The sequence below is a fragment of the Alligator mississippiensis genome, chromosome 3 (genome assembly GCF_030867095.1).
Source record: "Alligator mississippiensis isolate rAllMis1 chromosome 3, rAllMis1, whole genome shotgun sequence".
In the NCBI taxonomy this organism is placed as follows: Eukaryota; Metazoa; Chordata; order Crocodylia; family Alligatoridae; genus Alligator; species Alligator mississippiensis.
This window is the reverse complement of record NC_081826.1, coordinates 124543751-124567896: the sequence shown is the minus strand read 5'-3', so window position 1 is coordinate 124567896 and position 24146 is coordinate 124543751. Positions and strand designations below refer to the sequence as shown.

General features: G+C 45.8%; 1 protein-coding gene across 2 annotated transcripts in view; it reads right to left on the bottom strand.

Moving 5' to 3' along the window:
• Positions 1-24146, bottom strand: part of LOC102565290 (glutamate decarboxylase 1) — a 61418-nt gene that overhangs the window by 26865 nt on the left and 10407 nt on the right. Inside the window, exons 2-5 of one of the 2 annotated variants that reach the window (XM_019490319.2) lie at positions 14521-14655; positions 4477-4719; positions 3294-3384; positions 2797-2832 (exon numbers count right to left, since the gene is read on the bottom strand). In XM_019490319.2, the coding sequence (XP_019345864.2) occupies positions 2797-2832; positions 3294-3384; positions 4477-4719; positions 14521-14626 (476 nt within the window). In that variant the 5' untranslated portion in view covers positions 14627-14655. The remainder of the gene's footprint in view (positions 1-2796; positions 2833-3293; positions 3385-4476; positions 4720-14520; positions 14656-24146) is intronic. The other variant, XM_059724371.1, reaches the window with a different exon arrangement.

Sequence of the window (24146 nt, the reverse complement as noted above, 5' to 3'; positions counted from 1 at the left end):
CCCCAGCACACGTATAGGTTGGGGGATGACCTCCCCAACAGCTCAGTGGCTGAGAGGGATCTTGGAGTCATTCTTGACTCCAAGATGAGCATGAGCCAACAGTGTAATGAAGCCATCAACAAAGCCAGTCACATCTTATTGTGCATTAGCAGATGCATGACCAATGGATCGGAGGAGGTGATGCTCCCCCTCTACACAGCACTAGTCAGGCCGCAGTTGGAGTACTGTGTCCAGTTCTGGGCACCACACTTCAAGAGGGATGTGGAGAATCTGGAGAGGGTCCAGAGGAGAGCCACTCACATGATTAGTGGCCTCCGTACAAAACCCTACGAGGGGAGGTTGAGAGATCTGGATCTCTTCAGCGTTCACAAGAGACGTCTGAGGGGAGACCTTGTAGCAGCCTATAAGTTTATCAAGGGAGGACAACAGAGAGTTGGAGATGTGCTATTTACCAGGGCACCCCCAGGTGTAACTAGGAATAATGGGTACAAACTAGTGGAGAGTAGATTCAGGTTAGACATTAGGAAGAACTTTTTCACAGTAAGGGTGGCCAGAATCTGGAATAGGCTGCCAAGAGAGGTGGTACTATCACCTAACTTGGAGGTCTTCAAGAGGAGGCTAGATAGGCACCTGCCTGGGGTCATCTGGCCTCAGTCCTTTTCCTGCCTGGGGCAGTGGTTTGGACACGATAATCCTTCAGGGTCCCTTTCGACTCTACAATCTATGAATCTATGAAACAATTTTATTTAATATAGACCTGCTAAATATGCCACAGATGTGGGAGAATGTTGGTTTAACCAGAAAACCAAACCAGGAATACTCTTTAATTTAGTATTAAGGTAGACTGATAACACATTAGGTGTTGAAGTGCTGTGGATCTGCAACGAGGGACTGTGAGTGAGCACACAAGGCCTTGCATTGGGTGAATGGGGTGGGTGGGTGGGTGGGTGGGTGTACTTGCACCCATGCTTTGGAGGCCTCAGGAGGTAGGTCACCTGTAGCTGGGGACATTTTCACTTTACTGCTTTCTCTTTGCCTAAATATGAGTTCAATACACTTCAGTAGCTTGCAATTGACAGAAGTCTGCTGGGTGTTTGCCTAACTTGAGAAACTGGGTGGAGGCGATGAGGTAGAGTGGGGGAGTAGGAGGGCTTGGACATATCCTTTTAGGTCCCCCGCTAAGGGAATATGAGGGGACACAATCAAGTAGGGAGTGAAGACACACCTGGTTGAGAGAAAACACTTTTAATGAACAAGCAGTGCAAAGGAGCTCAACGTTAAGACAAAAGGTGAAAAAAGGGTCAGTCGAGTTCTGGATGTGCACCAGAGAGTGGTCCATTGCAGCAGTGGAGTGGAGTGGAGTGGGGTGATAAGCAATGCAATGTATGATGCCTGGAGGACCAACCAGATGCATGCCACAGAATGCCTGGTGTCTACATGTAACATGTACCCAGGTTACAATGCATTGGTTCAAGAGTGTACCTGAGTTTCCAGGTACTTTTGAACCATTCTGGGATGCTTTAAACCATTTTAATAGACTTGTACATCCCTATCCATTTCAGGTTTAAATCACATTTAAACTAAGCTAAGTGTTATGTGTGTCCTTCCCCCAAGGTTATGGATGAAGTGGTGTTAAAGTTGGAACAGCTTTGCTACATCTGTTTTGCTTCTAGCTTGTCCATATGTAACATACCCCTAGACATGGACAGATCTAGAATTCTGAAAAGGACGGGGCATCATTTTATATAACGCAATACATTTTTCTCCAGTTAAGGACAAACTAGAAACTTTACTAATATGCTAGGGGATAGCACTATATTATTCAATTTAGTATCAAAGCAAAAATAAACATAACAATTGGAATGTGCATTAATTTGATAGTTTATATATAACATTTAAAACAACACAACAAACAAGGCAAAATAGTGAAATATATTGTGTCATTAGTTTTGTAGTCATTATAGTTATATGTGCATCTCATTCATATTCCTAAAACAAAATCTAGTCTTCTTGAGTGTCTTTACAGTGCTTGCAATACTTCTCTGTCACTCATTTCAACACCTGAGTTAGTATTACCACACCTAAGTTAAATCTTTAGCTAGAGCTAAAAAGAGTCTGTAGGGCTCTGAAATAGAAGACAGACATTACCAGAAATGGCCAACAGACAGCAAAATTGCAGAAGGAAGGATGGTTTGATAGTGGAACACTAAAAATGACAGAGGGTCATTAACACCTGTGGAGTGGAGAGAGATTAGCAGGAATCAGGGAGATGCTAATGAGCAATGAAGTCAACTGATTCTCTCAGCACTGTCTGAATAGGAATGCCACTGCCCCTCCTAGGCCATGGGTTTTAAGTTTGGGTGCAGTCGGAATCAAATGGGGGAGAAGAGGTACATCTGCACCACTGCACCCCCCTAGACCTGCCTGCCCTAAAATGCCTATGCATGGCTCTATTCCACTCTGTTCAAGTCCCTGAAAAAAATGTTAATATAAAAAGTGGGTAGGTCTTCCTCTCCCTACCTGTCTTTTTGGGATTCAGTCATAAACATAAATTGATGGCGTATTACAGAAATACATGCATTAATGGATTTGTAGGACCTGAACAGGGTGGAACAGAATTGCACTTATGTACCCAAGAGGTGAAATGGAATCTATCTGCCCCCTGCCCTCCTGGACATTTTGGCCCCTTTTTCATGTGCTCTGGAGATGGGGAGGGTGGCACTTTAATTAGAGCAGCTCTGAGAGGGACTATATACCTTTGAACACATAGGATTGAATCTACTTCTGTATCATTACCTGGGATGTTCTGACTTTCTGTTGTTCAGTGCTGCACTAAAAGAAACAGGAAATCTTAATTCAGGGCTAAGAAGCTATATTTACAAATCCACCTACTATTCTCTTTAATTAGCACTTCCAAACCAAATATTGCTAATTATTAACAGCTATCATGTTAAATTCATATGATGATAGCTTTAAGACATTGTCCATAGAGTATCCTGAAAACAGAGTGAATTAGCACCCAATGAAGCTACAAGAGCTAGAGCTTCAAGAGCCTCAAGAAGAGCTACTAACACTTTGCTGTACAACATATTTAGTCTCTCTAGAATTGTCTGTAGTTTATGAATACATGGGCAAAATCATTGATTTAGATGTTTCCCCATGCTTCAAGAATGGTCATTCTATGCTTGCTTACTTTCAAGTAGGCCTTTTGTCTTGCATAAAAGTGGCAAGAAATGGCTAACTTAAGAGTACTTTCTAACTCGTAACAGATGACCAGGATTTACAGTACATACATGTTCGTATTTGCAGTAGCTGTTAGCCATTCACCAGCTAGTCCAATGATGTCAAGACCACTGGAGAGTTGGTTGAAGTAGCGAGGATGTCCTAAAAGAAAACATACAAAATAAATCAGATTCTGTAAGAGATAGTTAGAAAATACATTTTTTAGCTCAGTTCCAAGCGCTAACTTCTGTGTGCTGGTTATTAGGACATTGGCACTAGTATGCAACATAAGACAGAATACCACTCTATGCTAACATTGGGAAAATATGTTTAATTGCACCAATTTCATAGCTGATTTCATTAACTAGATTTCAAACTAATTCAAACTTGATGGGTTCTGACCCCTGATCCCACAATTATGCCTCCTGCCATGCACATGAGGCATGGCAGGAGGCACAACTGTCGCGATTGCACATCAGATGTCATTGCACCTTCTTTTTAACTGTTGTCAGTGGTCTAAGAGATGTATTGAACCTAGCCACCTAATTTATCAGTGAAACATTAATTTTCTACCTGCACAAAGATTTGGAATTTTTCAAGATAGCTGATCCATTATACTAGACTGTGGCTAACATTTTCAAAAATATCCAAGTGACTTAGTCATTTTATCTTATGTGGCCAGAAAACAAATATTCTTATAACCTTCTATTACTTTCAACCAGCCATTTCTAGTTCTAAGGATGATGTTGAACCTAATGTGACACACCTATACCTTTGTAAATTCCCTGTTACTTCATATGTAAACTGCACAAGAGTAACTAAAAACTTTGAAAAAGATCACTGGAAAACCTGGCTAACTCTTCTAGAAACCTCCCTTCTTTTATTGCAAAGGGGGAAAAAAAAAAAAAATCTGCCTAAAGTGTGAGGCATATGACAATTTCCTGTGATTAAGGAATCATTCCTTCAAATTGTTAACTGAAGAGCTGAATGCCCCCTAGTGCAAACGTTTCCAACTTTTTGAAAAAAGTGTTCAGAGCTAAACAATACAAAAAAATTGCTAGAAATCGAAATTTGGGAGAAAATATAATCTTTCAGAAACCATGAATTTCATGGTAATCATGAATCATGGTAAAACTAAGATTCCTGTACAAATCAGTTTCAGTTCAGGGAAATGTCACACTTCTAAACAACACTTCATAAGTGTATGAAGCCTTGTGACAACGAGAGAGAATCATTTTTGCTTCTGTGGTATACCTGTTTTAACTCCATATTTTAAAGTATCCCTACAGTCAACAAGTATCTGTTCCAGTGGCTCTGGATAGTCAGACAGTTCCAAGTTCAATCCTTCCAAACCTTCCAGAAGTTGATGGGGGTGATGAAAGTCCAGAACTTTACTCTTGTCATCAAAAGATTTTTTAATATAATTCAGGAGGATTTCTACCACTTCAAGCAGGAATTGTTCTGTGAATTCTTCACCATTCCTGGCAGGTAACAGGTCTGGGAAGAAATCAAGGTAACATTATCAGTGTCACACTTAAACACTCTGGTAAGAGACAAGGTACAAGTTTTCCTGATTTTGCTTGCACTTTGTTCAGTCTCACCCTGTACAGATTTCTAGGCACATCCATTATACAACTAGTCACACAGAGAGGTTTAGCATAAGTTTTTAACCTTCCAGCATCACATGCATCTTTCTATTAGCACTTAAAGGTTTAGCACATTAATCTATTTGTGACACTCATAATCCTTTGCACTTTTGTTGTACTTTACCTGCTAGGCAAATGGACATTTTGTCTGGTGTCACAAAATTATAGAAAATTAGGGTTGGAAGGGATCTCAGGAGGTCATCTAGTCCAACCCCCTGCTCAAAGTATGACCATCCCCAACTAGATCATCCCAGGCAAGGCTTTGTCTAGCCAGGTCTTAAAAGCCTCCAAGGATGAAGAGACCACAACCTCTCTGGGTAACCTGTTCCAGTACTTTACTACCCTCCTTTTGTGAGAAAGTTTTTCCTAAGATCTAACCTAAACTTCCCTTGCTGCAACTTGAGACCATTGCTCCTTGTTCTGTCATCTGCCACCACTGAGAACACTCTAGTTCCATCCTCTTTGGAACCACCTTCAGGTAGCTGAAGGCTGCTATTAAATCCTCCTCAGTCTTCTCTTCTCCAGACTAAATGGATGCACAGGCTGCTCAAACATGCTGGAATTCCAGCAATTCGATTAACTGAGTCTGCTGAAGCATGGTAATTGCCAGACTCCAGCAGCCTCCTGCATCTCACGTATCAGTGCCCCACACTTAAAAGTGCGCCTGCTGCCATTGTTAAGCATGGGGACGTTGCTACACTAGACTCTGTGGTGCTTTAATTAGAGCAGCTCTCAGATTTGGGCACCCCCCCCCCCCCAGTTTCCAACCCCCAGAGCACGTGTAAAAGTGACCAATATGCCTAGTTCCCTCAACCTCTCCCTAGAAGTCATATAACCCAGTCCTCTTATCATTTTCATTGCCCTCTGCTAGACTCTCTCCAATTTGTCTGCATCCTTTAAATGAGGGGGGGGGGGGGCGCAAAACTGGGCACAGTACTCTAAATGTGGCCTCACCAGTGCCAAACATAGAGGAAGAATCACTTTCCTTGATCTGCTGGGAACACACCTACCAATGCAGCCCAGTATGCCGTTAGCCTTCTTGGCAACAAGGGCACACTGTTGGCTCATATTCAGCTTATTGTAACATCCAGGTCTTTTTCTGCAGAGCTGATGCTAGCCAGTTAGTCCCCAGCCTGTAACAGTGTATGGGATTCTCTTAAGTGCAGGACTTTGCACTTGTCCTTGTTGAACCTCATGAGATTTCTTCTGGTCTAGACCTCCAATTTGTTGAGGCCTCTTTGAATCCTAGTCCTACCCCCTCCAGTATATTTACTACTCCCCACAGATTAGTGTCATCTGAAAACTTGGTGAAGGCTCAATCCATCCCATCTTCCAGGTCACTGATGAAGATACTGAACAAAACCGGCCCCGAACTGACCCCTAGGGCACTCCACTTGATACTGGCTGCCAACTAAACATAGATCCATTGATTAGTGCCATTTGAACCCAATGATCAAGCCAGTTTTCTATTCACCTTACAGTCTATTTATCCAACCTGGATTTCCTTAGCTTGCTTGTAAGAATGTTGTGGGAGACTGTATCAAAAGCCTTGCTAAAGTTCAGATATATCACATCAACTGCTCTCCCCACATCCACACAGCCAGTCATCTCATCATAGAAGGCAGTCATGTTGGTCAGGCATGACTTGCCCTTGGTAAATCCATGCTGACTGTTCCTAATCACCTGTCCTCCAAGTGTTTAAATGGATTCCTTGAGGACTGCTAAATGATCTTGCCAGGGACTGAGGTGTGGCTGAGCAGACTGTAGTTCCTTGGATCCTCCTTCCTCCCTTTCTTAAAGATGGGTGTTACAGGGCACTAGAGTGCCCTGCTCCTTTACAGAGCTGAAACTACTAGGGGAGAAGCCCTAGCAGTGAGTTGGAAGCCCCAACTGCTGGTTACTAGGGCAGCCAGAACGACCTAGTGGCCCACACCTGCCAGCGGTCAGCTGACCGGAAAGGGCAGGGCCTGGCTCATATATAAACCCCAGGGCTGAGGCCAGGAAGGCAGTTCCCTGCTGGCAGCCAAGGGGGAAGGAGCTCTCCCTGAACAAACAAAGTGGAGAGGCCTGACTGCACGAGCAGCTCCTGATACTGTTGTAGGACGGAGTATTCCCCAGTAGGGTTTGAATGATGTTATAGCTATCCGGCTTGAGTTTATGTTACAACCCAGGGGCTTGTGTTTGGTTTACTGTTGCATAACACCGGTGGTTTGGGTGAAGCTATTAGGGGAAGGAGGAGGCCTCATAGGGGGTGGCCCATGGCAACATGGGGACCCCAGTGCCAGAGAAGGTGCAGCATTTGGGGTGCACAGACCTGAGCGCCAAAGAGGGCGCAGCATTGGGGGGGGTGCACAGACCCAAGCACCAGTGAAGGCGCAGTGCGAGACAGAGCTGTGGAGAGCCCAGGGAGGACCAGGGGGCCAAATTATAACAAGGCCCAGATGGAACAATGTCATTTCCATCTGCGAGGCTTGGGGCGTGGTAAAGGGGTGGTTGGAGCCACGCATAGCCCATAAAGCTAGGGTGCCCCGAAACACCGATTGTGACACCCATCTTGGAGCAGGACCCACCAGGGGTCCAGGGACCTACGGGGTCCTGAGAACCAATCTCGACCATGTCCAAGAGGACTTGGAGGCAGCCTCCCTATCATTCATACTATCAAAGATGTGGCGGGAGAGAATTGAGGGTGCTCATTGGGCCGACTTGGCACAGTAGGGGCCTTGGGAGATCATGGCCCTCCTTAAGGACCCCGTCCCATGACAATGGGCACTATCTTTTCCCTTTTCCAATCATCCTGGACCTCTCCCAATCACCATGCATTTTGAAAGATAATGGCCAACAGTTCTACAATCACATCAGTCAACTCCCTCGGCACCCTCAGGTGTATTGCGTCCAATTCCATGAACTTGTACACAGCCAACTTTTCTAAACAGTCCCTAATCTGTTCTTTCACTAGTGTTGGCTGCTCATCTCCTCCACAAACTGTGATGCCAGGTGCAGTAGTCTGGGAGTTGACCTTGCCTGTGAAGACTGAGGTAAAAAAGGCATTGAGTACTTCAGCCTTTTCTGCATCCCCTCTCACTCGGTTCCCTCCCCCATTTAGTAAAAAACTCACACTTCCCCTGACCTTCCTCTTGTTGCTGACATATTTGTAGAAACCCTTCTTGTTACCCTTCACATCCCTTGCTAGCTGCAACTCCAATTGAGTTTTGGCCTTCCTGAATGCCCAGGCCATATTCTTATACTCCTCCGTAGTAGCTAGTCCAAGTTTCCACTTCTTGTAAGCTTCCTTTTTGTGTTTTAGTACACTGAAGAGTTCCCTGCTAAGCTAAGCTGGTCTTTCCTCATACTCACTAGACTTTGTGTGTTGGGATGATTCATTCCTTCACTCTCAGTAAGGTTTCTTTAAAGCACAACCAACTCTCCTGGACTCCTTTCACCCTCAGACTGGCCTCCCAGCGGATCCTGCCCATCAGTTCCCCGACGAAGTCATAGTCTGCTTTTCTGAAGTCCAGGGTCCTAATTCTCCTTCCTTCCTTTCCTCAGGATCCTGAACTTAAGCATCTTGTGGTCACTGCCCAAGTTACCATCCACTTCTACAATCCATACCAATTCTTCCCTGATTGTGAGCAGCAGGTCAAGAAGAGCATGGCCTCCCTCCATAGATTCATAGATATTAGGGTCGGAAGGGACCTCAATAGATCATCGAGTCCGACCCCCTGCATAAGCAGGAAAGAGTGCTGGGTTTAGATGACCCCAGCTAGATGCCTATCTAACCTCCTCTTGAAGACCCCCAGAGTAGGGGAGAGCACCACCTCCCTTGGGAGCCTGTTCCAGACCTCGGCCGCTCTAACTGTGAAGAAGTTCTTCCTAATGTCCAATCTAAATCTGCTCTCTGTTAACTTGTGGCCATTATTTCTTGTAACCCCGGGGGCGCCTTGGTGAATAAAAACTCACCAATTCCCTTCTGTGCCCCCAGGATGAACTTATAGGCAGCCACAAGGTCACCTCTCAACCTTCTCTTGCGGAGGCTGAAGAGGTCCAGGTTCTCTAGTCTCTCCTCGTAGGGCTTGGTCTGCAGGCCCTTAACCATACGAGTGGCCCTTCTCTGGACCCTCTCCAGGTTATCCGCATCCCTCTTGAAGTGCGGCGCCCAGAATTGCACGCAGTACTCCAACTGCGGTCTGACCAGCACCCGATAGAGGGGAAGTATCACCTCCTTGGATCTATTCGTCATGGATCTGCTGATGCATGATAAAGTGCCATTGGCTTTTCTGATGGCTTCGTCACAATGCCGACTCATGTTCATCTTGGAGTCCACTAGGACTCCAAGGTCCCTTTCCACTTCCGTGCCACCCAGCAGGTCATTCCCTAGGCTGTAGGTGTGCTGGACATTTTTCCTCCCTAGGTGCAGCACTTTGCATTTCTCTTTGTTGAACTGCATTCTGTTGTTTTCTGCCCACTTGTCCAACCTGTCCAGGTCTGCTTGCAGCTGTTCCCTGCCCTCCGGCGCATCCACTTCTCCCCACAGCTTTGTGTCATCTGCAAACTTGGACAGAGTACATTTCACTCCCTCATCCAAGTCGCTGATGAAGACATTAAAGAGTATCGGTCCCAGGACCGAGCCCTGTTGGACCCCACTGCCCACACCCTTCCAGGTCGAAACTGACCCATCCACCATGACTCTCTGAGTGCGACCCTCTAGCCAATTCGTCACCCACTGGACTGTGTAGTCATCCAAGTCACAGCCACTTAACTTGTTCACCAGTATGGGGTGGTATACCGTATTGAAGGCCTTCCTGAAGTCTAAGTATACGACATCCACCCCTCCTCCTGTGTCCAGGCTTTTCGTAACCTGGTCATAAAAAGAGACCAGATTAGTCAGGCATGATCTGCCTGCTATGAACCCATGCTGGTTTCCCCTCAGCATAATTTTTCCTGCCGGGCTCTCGCAAATGTGAGCCTTGAAAATTTTTTCAAATATTTTGCCGAGGATAGAGGTGAGACTGACTGGCCTATAGTTGCCCGGGTCCTCCTTCCTCCCCTTTTTGAAAATGGGGACCACATTGGCCCTTTTCCAGTCCTCCGGGACTTGGCCCGTGCGCCACGAGTGTTCAAATATTCCCGCCAGTGGCTCTGCAATGATGTCGGCCAGTGCCTTCAGCACCCTCAGATGGAGCTTATCCGGGCCTGCCGACTTAAAGGCATCCAGTTCTTCCAAGTGACTCTGCACCATCTCAGGGTCTATGCATGGAAGTCTGGCGCCTTGCTGCTGCCTCTCTACAACCCCAGTGTGAGACTTGTCGTGCCCCTCACTTAGGAACGCTGAGGCAAAGAACTCATTGAGGAGTTCAGCCTTGTCCCCCCTGTCCGTCACCAATTGTTTCTGCCCATTTAGCAGGGGCTTCTCCAACACTTGCACCAGAAAGTTGTCCCCAGCACTCTCCCAAAACTTTTAGGATTGCCTGCGCACTGCTGTATTGCTCTCCCAGCAGATATTAGAGTGACTGAAGTCTCCAAAGAGAACCAGGGCCTATGATCTGGACACTTCCCCTAGCTGTTTGAAGACAGCCTTATCCACCTCATCCTTCTGGTCTGATGCTCTATGGCAGACCCCCACCATGACATCACCCTTGTTGCTCTTCCCTCTGACCTTAACCCAGAGACTTTAAACAGGCCTATCTCCAGTTTCAAAGTGGAGTTCTGAGCGATCATATGGCTCTTTTACATAAAGTGCAACTCCTCCTCCTCTTCTCCCCTGCTTGTCCTTCATGAACAGTTTGTACCTATCCATGACAGTGCTCCAGTCATGCGAGATATCCTGCCAAGTCTCCATTATTCCAATCACATCATAGTTCTGTGACTGTGCAAGGACTTCCAATATTTGCTGCTTGTTTCTCAGGCTCTGTGCATTTGTATACAGGCACCTGAAGTAACTAGCCTATTGCCCTACTTTCTCAGGAACAATGAGAAGGCCTCCCCTATTGTCTCTCAACTGTCTACTGGGTTGCTGCAATGCCGGTCACAGTAAAATGGGTTAGAAGGAAAGGGTTGACTTCATGAGGGTAGGGTGAAATGGAAATTGACTGTGTCTAGTGTCAGTCTAACTCTCACCACATAGTGGATCTCAGCTCACTCCCAGTTTACTAGCAGCAGTGCAATTAATCTTCCCCATGGAAGCAAGGGAAGAGATCATATGTAATCCTTCCATCTGTTTGGAAAGGGGCAATAATGCTCTCTGTCTCACTACCTTGATTAAAAGAGAGGTAGTTAGTAGGGGTGTGCGAAGCGGGCCCTATTCAATTCAGATTTGGATTCGGCCCAAATCAGGGACAGTGAATCCAAATCTAAAGATTCAATGGTGATTCAGAGAATCAGCGATTTGGCCATAGATACAGCTTGAAAAGTTTTTTCTGCAACTGGGGAAGCTGTGACGCTGGGATGCATGGAACTTGAAGTAGTTCAAGTACTTCTGGTCCACTTCTAGGTCTGCCGGGCAGTGTGTGGGGGCCCTCCCCCTCCACACCCCCCCTTCCATGCCCCCCCCCCGGCTCACCGATCAGCTGCGGGGGGACCCTGGGTGCTTCCCCCAAACCCAGGAGGCACCAGTCGCTGAGCCAGTGGGGCCCGAGGGGGGTGGGGGGAAGGGCAGTGCACTCTCTGGCGGACCCAGAAGTGGACCAGAAGTGCTTCTGGTCCGCTTCCAAGTCTGCTGCCAAGCGCACTGGGGAGCCCCCCGTGCTTCTGTGGAACACTCCATGTGCCCCCGCACTGCAGTACTCACGAGCCACCTAGTACCTTGAGGTATGTAGAAAAAACATTTAAAGCTGTGACTATGTCCAAATCGCCGAACCTTTCCAAATCTGTCTGAATCGATTCAGAGCGTTCCAATTCTATTCAGAGATATTAAAGGGTCTTCTGATTCAATTTGGATTCAGAGATTCAGCCACCAAATTGGGCTGAATCTCTTCTGAATCGAATCAGGGACCAAAGCTTTGCACAGCCCTAGTAGTTAGTCATGAGGCATTTAAAACTTGTGCATCCACATGTTAAAGTTTGTTAACCCATGCTACATGCCCTCTGAATGCAACAAAACTATGTCACTTCAGGCAAGCGTTAACCCTGGGCTGTACAACCTATCTTGTGTTAGGTAATTTCAGTCTGATCCAGGAAGATAAAACAAGCAATTTGCAGCAATGCCTACCCCCAAACAGGGATAGAGCCTAGGTGTCCTGGCTCCTAGTCATATGCCCGCTTGCCAGGCCTCTAATGGCAAGTCAGAGTTGTGCAAGCAAGAAATGGTGTTAAACCATAACATGTGACTGCTCAGAGCACATTCTAACTTTTACAATGCTTAACATTCAGTATGGTCTAAGTGCAACATGTTACTTTACCCTCAGCCTAAAGCTAGGCCAAAAGCAGGGCAGGGCCTTATAGACCCATGGCTCTCAACATTTTTTTAGATTCAAAGCACCCCTTGGAAAATGCTAGCATATGCTTTTCATGGATGTTTTGACTACAGAAAAATAATAGAGCAATTCTTCTGTTGCAAAGAACTCAGAAAGACCACAACAGATCAGCATATTTTTTATACTATGAATTCCTATTTCAATTTTCCAGGCTTATCTTGTGAATCATGCTTGCATGCCTAACATTGCATGGCATCCCATGGTTCCCTTGAAAGGATGTCAAGGTATTCCAGGGTGCCGTGGCAACCTGATTGAGAGTCACTGTTATAGACTAAGTCATTCAGGAAGGCATGAGCTTTTATAGGCTACAACCTACTTCCTTCTCTTCTCTTCATATCATCTGACAAAGCAAGCTGTAGCCTATGAAAGCTCATGACACTCTCTGGGGCTAAGTACAGACAGTCAAAAAGCCCACAGCTGAATTGATTCAGTCTTTGCAGGTTAGTCTAAGATGCAAAGATTGAACCAGTAAGCAAATGAACAGACATTCACTTTTGATTCTGGAAATGCAGCCACATGACTGCAGTGGCTCAAGCCAGAAGCTGGGGGGCTCTAGAGCATGCCTGTCAGCCACTGCCAAAGGGAAGGGAAGAGAGAAGCCCTTCAAGACTTCCCTTCCTCCCTGCTGGAGTGGATGGGGCATGACCAAGCCCCATCCGCTAGGGAGGCAGGAGATAGCAGCACTGAATTCATAAAAGTTTGAACAAAAATAATTCTCTCTCTGAAGAACTATAAACTGAACAACTATGAACACAGCTCCAGCTTGGCTATGTGTTCGCTTCCTCTTCCTGCCACCCCCAAGGTCTCTGGGATTTGCAGTCCACAATCACAGCAACAGGGTTATGCAGGGATGCTCATCACTTCCTCTTCCTGCTTCCGGGTACCTCTGGGATTTGTAGTCCACAGCCAGCAGTAAATGAGGCAGGACAGCTCTGTACTCAAGGAAAGAGGAGATTAACCCCATTCATAGGCCCCAGCCACGGTTTGCCTGGGGGAGCCAGCCAGTGAGTCAGCCCTCATTACTCCAGCTAGGGAGCATAGGGATGAGGCCACCCCTGCTCTCTGGAGCAAACAGCATAGCCCACCTCAGGGCTGCAAAGTATGCTGGGGGGCCTCTGATTTAAGTTGAACCAAGAAGGGGTCTGGGACAGAAATTTCATAAACTGGTTTGACCTAAACCAGTTAAGTCTGATTCTACATTCAACCAGGTTTATCTTAAACCAGTTTCAGCCACTTTAGAAACTGGTTTAAACCTGTAATAGAACAGAAGTTCAGTGCATATAAACTAGTTTCAATCACTTAAACCAGTTTATGTGCAACTTCTGTCCCAAGCCTGAATGATTTAGTCTATAAGGTGCTGCCCTGTCCTGCCTTCTGTCTGGCTTGGTGAAATCATCCCTTGATCCCACTATCATGTTTACACATCTACAAGAGATGCTGAATGCACAGTTGTTACTGCACAGTCAATTAATACTTGTATAAAGAATTACTAAATTGTATAAATCAGTGTAAACAAGTACTAAATGACTGCACAGTAACCTGATGTCGCTCCAATGAATGGCTTTTTTGTGCCTCTGACTGCGCAGTAGCCTGAGATTACTACACAGTAGCATCGCATTATGCTTTCTGCCACACGGCAGTACAAAACAGTAGTTTCGGGCTGCTGTACAGTCAGTGTCTCATGTAGATATGACCAGTGACTCAAAGGAAAGAAGGAAGGTATTTCTTAGGAATGGGAAAAGAGTTTAATGACTTATCTACAATCTTCTCCCACATTCCAGGCATGGCAGACAGGAGCCTCAGGAACCTTTACAACTTAAAGAATATAATTTTCTAGTCTGACTCTATCAACCTGAGGGAGAAACAAAACTAAGGAAAAGATCTTATTGTCTGCTGGCAATAGCAGGGTCTGTTACTGGTAAGGTTTTAGAGAATAGGCAATTTTGCTAGTAATGAAAGCAGGCCATGCAAAACTATGAAGAATGATGAGTAAAGAGGGAGCAACTGAGAGTAGAGTAGCCTCTTTGTCATAATTCTTCATCTTTCCCTGCTGGTTGTAAAAATTAAGGTCCTGAGGTGAATGATCACAGCATCTCAATGGCAGAATTTGAAAACTGTGGGGGTCTTTTCAAAAGAAGCAGCAAACAGGACTTTTTAAAAATTTATATATAAATCATCCTTACCCAATGCATAGATATTTGAAAAATTAGTCATCAAGCTCTCAGTGTTTCTGTCTTTTTCCTTTTCTTCATTTCCCCTCTGGAGACTGGAGACATGTTTATCTCTCATTTGGACATGTTCAAGATGGAGCTGTCCATCTGAGAGGACATCACAAGGGGGAAAAATAAAACAACATGACTATATTACATGATATTTAGGAATATAGGAATGGTGTACGAGGCTAGACCAGCTGTTTTTCCTTACAGTTGTCTGTGACAGAGAACAAACCTAAGTGCTTCGGTGGAATGTACTTGAAGCCCACAGATGATATTTCTTCCTTGTGGATGGTGCTCACCCCTCTGGCCTCTCATTTATAGGGAAAAAATGTCTAATCCTTTCCCAAAACCCTGTATGCCCTTGGCTCCATAATACCTGGGAATGAGTTACATCGTTCCCTTTAGAAGTTTATTTATATCCACTTTCCTGTGAGATTTATCCATGTCCTTAGCATGTTTTGTTCCCTTTCTCTAGCATCATATATAAAACATTGGTCAGGGGTTACAGTCTTGCCCATGCCTGCAAAAGCAGAAATAAACCTCCCTTCCAAAACACTTTAGTTACTAGTCATTTCCTAAATCCTTTTGGGCCTTTGTGTGTGCTGTGGCAGAAAGATATCCAAATACGAGCCTTTATCTATTTACCTATTAAGTCTAGACACACTCCTTTTTTACATGGAAGCTTCTAACTTCCTTTGACAATCTCTTATAGCTATTTCGTCTGATCACCACCATTTCACATTTTAATATATATCTACCTAGTGCACTTTTCTCATTCCCAATTAGCAACAAAAATGATTTAATTAATGGAAACATCACATTCATTTCCGAGGTGTCAGAATCTTTAAAATGAATCCCAATGCCAAAGTTCACATCAGGATCGGTGCCATGGAAACAAAACACAAATCATAACTTCTGAAGAAAACACCTGTGAATAAAAATTTTAAAAAAGGAAGGCCCCCAAAACTTGTCTCATTATCTGACTAAAAAGCTAACGTTAAGGTTTGTGCCAGCACTGACTCTAGAAAAAAAGTCTGGCCTTGGATATACACCTATAAAATCTCACTTTTTCAATTAAGTGTGTCATTCAGAGAAATTATAGTCACAGCTTGATGGCTCTGAGTAGTCATAACCACAGCACGATTAGTACTTACCATTAAATTTGGACACTTTGCATTTACACATTTTTTCAAATTAAAATGGTAAGTCCTGGACCCTGTTTAATTATCATGCTGACCTAATGTTTTAAACTTGAGAGAGGAAGTGCTGAACAGTCATCCCGAGACAAAAATGACACAGAAATAAATCTTCTATTCTTCAGATGGCCACCTGTTTAGTTTAATGAACGGAAAGGCTTAACTATTTTGTCTTTTGCATAAAAGGACTGATTTACATGTGCCTTTATTAAATTATTTTCTTTGAGGTGAATTTCAGTTCTGCTTTCTTTGACATGGACGATAGATACAATTATCATGACTCAGTTCTGTGTCTCCTGGTAAATAAATTGAAACACAAAATACTCAATATTTTCTCCCTTGTAAGAGGAACACAGTCACTTTTCTTTACATATTTATTTAGTTCTGTTTGGTTTATATATAAGGGAAATGGTCCACTTTTTCTTCCTTAGTGACCAGTGTGTTTATACCCTCCATTGAGATTCTTTTACTAATCTTTCCAGTTCCCAGTGCAATGAGCCTATGCAGCTCTTGTTTTAGGCTCTGCCTTAGGTTGAGGAGCGAGACTTCTGATTTGGCTCGTTCCACTCTGTTCTTTAGGCTGCTGGTATCTTCCTTATCCCCTGGAAGGTGTCCTCAGATTCTATCTTAATTATTTTTGGTCCCTAGGCCTTCCTGTAAGGGCTTGGCAAACTGCAGTCCAATACTAAGTACCCTTTCCCCCAGCTCTAAAAACATATGTTCTCAAATGTATAATAATTTACTCATATATTGAGTTCACATGCACTCTTTGCAAGGACTAGGTCACCAATATAATACCTGCATGTTTTCAATTTATCCTCTAGTACCCATAGTTTTTATTGTGGCACAGACACCAGTGTTCTGGCTACCACATCATTCATGAGTGCTGAATGTACATGATCTTTGGTCGAATGGCTGTCCAATGCTCCTATAAACATTTTATCTGATCTTGTCATCCTCTTTGCCCATTTCGCTGACATTTTACAGCTCTTGCAAAATTGCACTCCAAAATTCTTCTTTTCCCCTCTCCACCCTCTCCCCCAGTGCCATGTATTGTTTTTGCTAGTGCTCTTTACACAATGGGCACTTGCCCATGTAATTGGCATTTACCTGCTAAAAATGTTCCTGGTTCAATTTTCTTAGTTTATGACAACTAATTAAGTAACATGGACATGATTTACCACATAATGGCTTATGCTATAATTAGTAAAATGCGCTAGGGTGCACATCAGAACAATTTTACCTTCCAGCCCTTTCAGTACTATTTTACTGCCAGGTGGCGTTTTAGGACAAGAAACACCCAGGCGAGTCCTCACAAAGGAGATCGCCACGGCTTGGGGCACTCAAAATGGATCACCCCTGCTGCAGCACTTCTGCTTCTCACTTTTTCTGGGTGCTTGTTGCACAGGGCGCTCGGGGTGGGGAAGCAGGTTGGGGCACAAAATCTTTCTGTGCAAAGCACCATAAGAGGCTGCCTACCTCCCCTTCACAATTCTGCCTTGCCATGGCTTCAGGCACCACGGCTTCTCCTCGCTTTTTCTGAGTGCTTGTTGCATAGCAGTTCTGCATCACTCTTTTTCTGCACGCTTTTTCTACCGGGCGCTGGGTGTGGAGTACCCTTAGGGCTACACAAGCATTGCATCTCCAACCCACCCACTTTGCAAAGCTGCCCCCAGCAAATTCCCCCCCCCCCCGCAATTTTTTTCTTTTTGCGCAGGGAAGAGTTATGTTTTGTTACTTTTGGGGGGCTAGGCTTTTTGCATGCTTTTCCAGCCCATGGGAGGTTTTGCATGCTTACCAGGCCAGTGCCAGACTGTCGGGGCAGGGGGGAGGTTTACACCACAACGAGGCCAGCAGGGGTGTAGAGCTGGGCATTCCTGCCCCCTGAGGGCCTATAAATTCGTGGAGCAAGGATCAGGCTGTGTACGCTGTATCAATGAACAAGAGACTTTTGAGGTGGATGAGAGATGGCAGTTAGGGCTATGCAAAATTTCACCACCCATTTTGTTTCAATGCTGTTTCGAGCCTTTTCGACCTCACAACAGTAAAGTCAAAACAGAACACACAGGCTCAAAACAGAGTCGAAACAAAACAGAGCAGTTCGAAACGTTTCGAAAAATTCTAAACATTTTGAGTTTCAACCAGGAAGCTGGACTATGGGCTTACCTTCAATGGCTTGGCTTGCTTCCCTGCAGGGAAAGAGAAAGTAAAGTAAGGGTCGGGGGGGGGAGGGAGGGGGAAGGAGCACTCTCATTATTGACTGCGTAGCTGGCCAGTGACTGTCACCCTTCCCTGAGGTCCCTTCCAACCCCAGGGCTCTGGGAGAGGGACAGAAAAACTGCATAAAAGGCAGCATCTTGTGAACTGCTCCTGCTTTCTGCCTTGGGTGACTTATTGAGCTGCCTGTTCCACCAGCTCACCATCAGTCCACTACGGCTAGCAGCACTGCTTTTCTAAAGGATTCCCTGCTTGCTACCCTAGCAAGAGGGATTTCAGAAAACCTTTTTCTTGTAGTTGGTTTTATTTTATTATTATATTCATTGATTTATTCGTTTGAATTTTATACTTATATTGGATAGGGTTACTAGAGAATTTACTCTATATAGGAATTTACTATATATATTTGTTTTTATACATTCATTCTTTGCACCACACCAATGCTACTGAATTTGTATATGGACAGATATATTTCTATCATGTTCATAAATCTCTTCACTGCACCAGTAGTACATATTTGAGCATATATACACAGACACATATATTACTATCATGTTCATAAATCTCTTCACTGCACCAGACCTACAGTTTTGAGTTTATATAGGAACACAGATACATTTATATATTTATTGAAAAGGAAAACATGAAACACCTCAAGAAACATGGTGGAAAGGCAGGTGGCCACACTGGCCAGCCTTCAAGGAGGGGTAGAAGAGGGGGTAAAAAGAGAGCTGTAAGTCCCGCCCCACACTCCCCAAACTGAGATACAGCCTCTTTCCTCCAGCTAAAAGGGATGAGGCTGCTACAAGCAGCAAGGAGATGGGAGCAGTACCACTGCCACTGCATGTGCCTGAGACTGCATCCCCTCCACACTCGGCAGCCATAACTCCCCCTTCCACCCCCACCATGATGACAACCACAACCAGCATCAGCACAGCAGCCTACTACACCCCTATGTCACTTCCCATGCTGAGCCTTCCAGTGCCAGAAGAAGAGCTGGTGCTGGATCTGAATCTCAGTGCTCTAGCAAGGGAAATTCTGCAGAAGGAGGGATAATCAGCTGAGTTTGTGCTTGACACCCTTCAAGTTTCCCTTCAAGCCAGGTCTCCTTCCGCAGAAGGCATTTCAGAGGAGGTTGATGTAGAGGTGGAGGCAAGTGGCTCAGCTGAGTCCACTCCTTTTGTTGTACCTCTGTCTGCTGAGGAGGGGGAAAGTGCAGCAGCATCTACAGATGCACCCACATCCCAGAAGCAAGCGGGTAGAGTGCTCTGGGATCATTTTGAGCTGGCAGATGATCCCACGTACACTATCAGCCTGCACTGCTGAGCCAAAACCAGCCAGGGCAAGGGAACAAAACACATGAGCACCACAGGGATGTTGATGCATCTCCACAGGGAACACCCCTTGCCCATGCTCCTCCTCAGCCTAGCACCAGCAGGAGAATACCCAAAGGGAAGTTCCCCAATCACTCCAAAGCCCCTGTCCCCACAAAGCAGAAGCAGGCCACCCTGGAACAGTGGGGGAAAGACAGACAGAAAGCAGGGGGGGGGGGCACTTTCCAAAGGTGAGCGAGCTCACCCAGAGAACTGGGGAGATGCTTGCTGTCAATGGTCAGCCATTCTCCCTAGCTGAACAGCCAGGGTTCAGACGGCTCATGGCACTCCCAGTCCCATTATACCAAGTGCCCGCATGCACCACCTTCAGTAGGACGGTGGTGCCATCCCTGTATGAAGCATGCACGGAGTACTTGAGGGAGGAGCTGCACAAGGTAGGTCTGCAGGTGGCCTTACACTTCACCTCGGATATCTGGAGCAGCGGGGGTGGAGATCATGCCTACCTCTCCCTCACAGGGCACTGGTGTGACCAGTCAGGCTGTTGGTGGGCTCTCCTTCAAGCCAGGGTGATGGATGAGTTCCACCCAGCAGTAGAGATCATGGGGGCCATGAACTGCTTGGTGCAAGGGTGGCTCACTGGGCAGGGTGAGCTCACCTGTGGGTTCATGGTCACCGACAATGTGGACATTATGGTCAAGGCAGTTCGTGATACCAACTTTGTTGGCATCTGCTGTGTGGCACACAAGTTGAACCTTGTTGTCAGGGATGCCTTGGAGGGGGACAGGGCTGCCAGTGATGGCGCTGCCACTACCAGCAAGCTCATTTCAAAATGCAGGAAGGTGGTGGGCTACTTCCACTGGAGCATCAAGCGGGGCAAGATGCTGCAGGATAAACAAAAAAAGCTGAACATCCTGCAGCACAAAATCATGCAGGATGTGGAGACTTGGTGGAACTCCACATACCTCATGCTCAAGAGGCTGGTGGAGCAACAGAACGCCATCCATGAGATGGCCTTGCTCGGGGAGATTGGGATCAGCAGCCCCTTGAACAGAGCTGAGTGGGATACTATCTCCCAGATCTTGGTGGTCCTCAAGCCCTTCCTCAAGGCCACTGAGATCCTCAGTGCTGCTGATCCCCAGGTGATCCCCAAAGTGAAGGAACTTCAAAGCCAAATGGAGAACTTCCAGGGGATCAATGTTCCTGACTGGGGCAAGCCGCTGTCACCAGACATGCAGGCACTGGGGAGGTGGCTGAAGGAGGGCATCAGGAAATGACTTGATCACTTGCAGTCCAATACAGTCCAGATCCTGGGCATGACCACTAAAACTGCACCCTGCCAGGGTAGGGAGGCCTGGTGGGACTGCTGGTGGCACAGCAGCCCCATAAATGCAAGGACCAACAATCCCCTGGTGAAAGGTGGGTAGGAGGCATCATAACCTCCAGCTAATGCACACACGCACACAGTCCTGGCTGGGGAATGCCCAGACCTGTCACTCCCCACCCCATCCTTTCCCTCACCCCCTGATGCCTCCATTTCCATTTTCACTGACTAGCTTTCTTCTGCAGAGGCTGAAGTTGGCCAGGTCTGATAAGTGGCAGCAGAGAAAAGTGGCAGTGGGGAAAAGGCCAGACAGAAGCGAAAGTGCACATGAAAACGGGGAACTTGTTTTTTTGAAAAATTGTATTTTTCATTAATCTGAAATAACCAGTAAAAAACTACAAGTTTAGCACCTGGTGTCTTGTTGAATCATTGCAAAAGAAATTCCATGGATTTTCATGGATTTAAGAGTGAACCCAAGTGGCACCTGATGGTGAAATTGTTGCAAAGCAGAGAAAATCCCATTTTTGGGCATAAGTCAGATACATGTTGAAAAATGAACGCAATAAAAAAAACTCTCATGGAAGAAATTCAGGAGCTAAAAATAAAACGTTGGAGGTATTTTAAATTACCACAATTAAAAAAAACCTAAAACAATAAAATCAGCTGCTAACATGGATCTGCAGATGCAATTTAGCTAGCTTAACAGCGATTTTTGTCACAGGGGCACAGGAAAAGTACAACATGGACAAGCACTCAATGAGGCCAAAAGGCATAAGTATCTCTTCTCTCACAGCATTTAGTAGGACTTGTCAGTATGTCGTGGGAGAAAACTCCCTAGTGTCTGTTGTCTAGCTGCATAGGGACCAGACAACGCAGGTAAAGGGTTAACTGCAGTTTATTTGCTCGAGCAAAGACCATAAACCAGCAAAGAGGCAAAATGGCCCCGACTTAAGGGTGGGGCTGTCTTTTATACCTTTTCTAACAAAGAAAACTACAAGGTTATTGAATATGCAATACTTATGGTAATCATCTCCTTATATGGTGCATTACAAATCTCAGTACTTTTCCAAAAGAAAAAAGTTAATGTTATCTTACACATTCTAATCTGTTTTCCTGTACTCCGCTGTACCATCTTCTTCCTTCTGAGCCCCACCTTATCTTATCTCACTCCTAGCTGCAGCTGGTACTCAGTACACAGACTTCATTTCTGCTTTTTTAACAAAATGGTTAAGGCACTTGGCATAAGAAAATGGCTGGCTTAGCTATCATTCTGCCTTGTGGTCAGCAACATTGCTAGGTCACAGGTCATGCCTTGTGTTTAGCTACAAAGCTAATACTTTTCAATAATTTAAATTATTGTTAATTTAACAGTATGGCATCAGAAAACTACTTTATTTCAGGGTAAAAACAAACTTTCCCATTACAAGTACAACGCCCATTCTCCATCACTTTCATGCTGCATTGGGCACATTCTGTTCACAGTAAATACTAATCGTCTCATGAAGGTTGGCGTTCCATCAGTTTGAGTTGCTGGGGTTCTTTGTCCCATATCCCGATCAAACTTCTGTCTCTTAGTCATGGATCCAAGCCCTCCCAAAACTGAAAGACTAGCTTCATATCAGTCAGACACTTCCATAATTTCACCTTCCTTATTTTCCACAGGTTTAAAAACATCCCTCGTGCGTTTCCCTTTGCATATAGAGTTAGATACCCATTTGGCTTCATTGCTAATCTCTTCAAAAAAATTTTACCTAAAATGTTTAAAGATATCAATTGCTCCAGAATCACCAACTGAAAAAAGTCTATCTGACTAATTTCCTTTTCACCAGAACATGCTGCTTGCAGATACAACGTGAAGAATTGTTAAAGCTTTCTCCATTTTTTTGTTTTACTTTTCTGGAAAGTTTTAGCTGCAGTGTGGCTTTTAACATATCTTCCCTCAGTCTTTTCTTATTTCCCTTTTTAATGCCTATTGTTTTCAGTGATCACTCAGTTCTTCAGACTTTTTCAAGACATTTGCTTTATTCTGCATCTGATCCAACAGCTATGCATAACAACAGCTTCATAAAATCTTGCTACAGGGAACAGTCTCTAGGCCAGCGGTGGGCAACACCCAGCACACATGCCAGAGTTGCCCATGAAGCCATTTTGCTCACCACAGCACAGCTGGGCAGTTGCTGCCATCCAGTGAGCATGGGTTGCTCTCAGCAGGCAGCAGGGAGGCTGCAAGCCCTGCTGCAAGCAGCCCGTGCTCTGTGGCAGGCAGCAGGTGCCCAGAGCCCTGGTTTACTGTGGCAGGCAGCTGGGAGGCTGCAAACAGCTGCACCGGTCTTTGGAGCACTGGCCAACATCCGTGGCAATAGCAGCTCACATGCACCTCAGGACACCCCACCAAGAAGGGGCCTGGGGCAGCGCAACCCCAGTCCCTCTCCTGCCATGTACCCTGAGTGCCACTGCCACAGAGCTGGTGCTAGGGCTCCAGAGCCTGGTGCAGCTGTTTGCAGCTTCCTGGCTGCCTGCTGCAGCTGCCCAGAGCCCAAGCCCACTGTTGGAGGAAACTGGGAGGCTGCAAACAGCTGCACCAGGCTCCAGCTGGGGTCACTGGACAGCTTGAGTAGGCTAGGCTCCAAGGCAGTGGCCATTGCACATGTGCCTCAGGGCAGATGGCAGAGGAGGGACCAGAGTTACACTGCCTCAGGCCCCATCCCAGCCACGCACCCCAAGGCACATATACAGCTACTGCTGCCGCAGAGCCCAGCCAGGACTCCAGAGCCCAACTGGAGCCTGGTGCAACTGTTTTCAGCCTCCCAGTTGCCTGCCACAGCCAGCATGAGGTTTGGGGCAGCTGTAGCAGCTGGCAGGCAGGCTGCAAACAGTTGCACCAGGTTCCAGAGCCCCAACATTTGCTTCATGGTGGCAATGGCTGTACACACGCCTTGGGACACACAGTAGGGAAGTGGGTGCATCTATACAAGATATTTACTGCAGAGTTGACTAATTAGTTCTGCAGTAAAATGTCACCATCTACATGTGCGGTGCTATTAGGATGAAGTAAAATAATTATCTCCACTGTGGGCTAGTGTTTCCAGACAAAAGTACTATAGAATCATAGAATCATCCTACAGTGGAATTATTTACTCCACCACAATGCACATGTAGATGATAACGGGGCTGGTGGGTACCCTCGTGCCCCAGCTAGCCCCTCCACAGCATGTTGAGCCAGGGGGGAGTAGTCCTGGGCTAGCAGGCTGACCCCTGGGGCTCCCTGCCACCCGGGGCTGCTCTGCCTCAGCCTACCAACATGCTGCAGTTCTGAGTGCACATGTAAACACTGTGCCCAAGAGGAATAAACTCCAACACAATCTGCACCAGAATTTATTCAGAAGCATTAATTTCACATGTAGATGTGCCTAGTGAAGTTTACCTTCCTCATCAAAGGAAACCATTCTAGAAGAGATCAGTGAGGATTGTTTAGTTTTTACACGTTTTGCTTCAAACAAGCATTAACACCCCCAGCAATGCTAA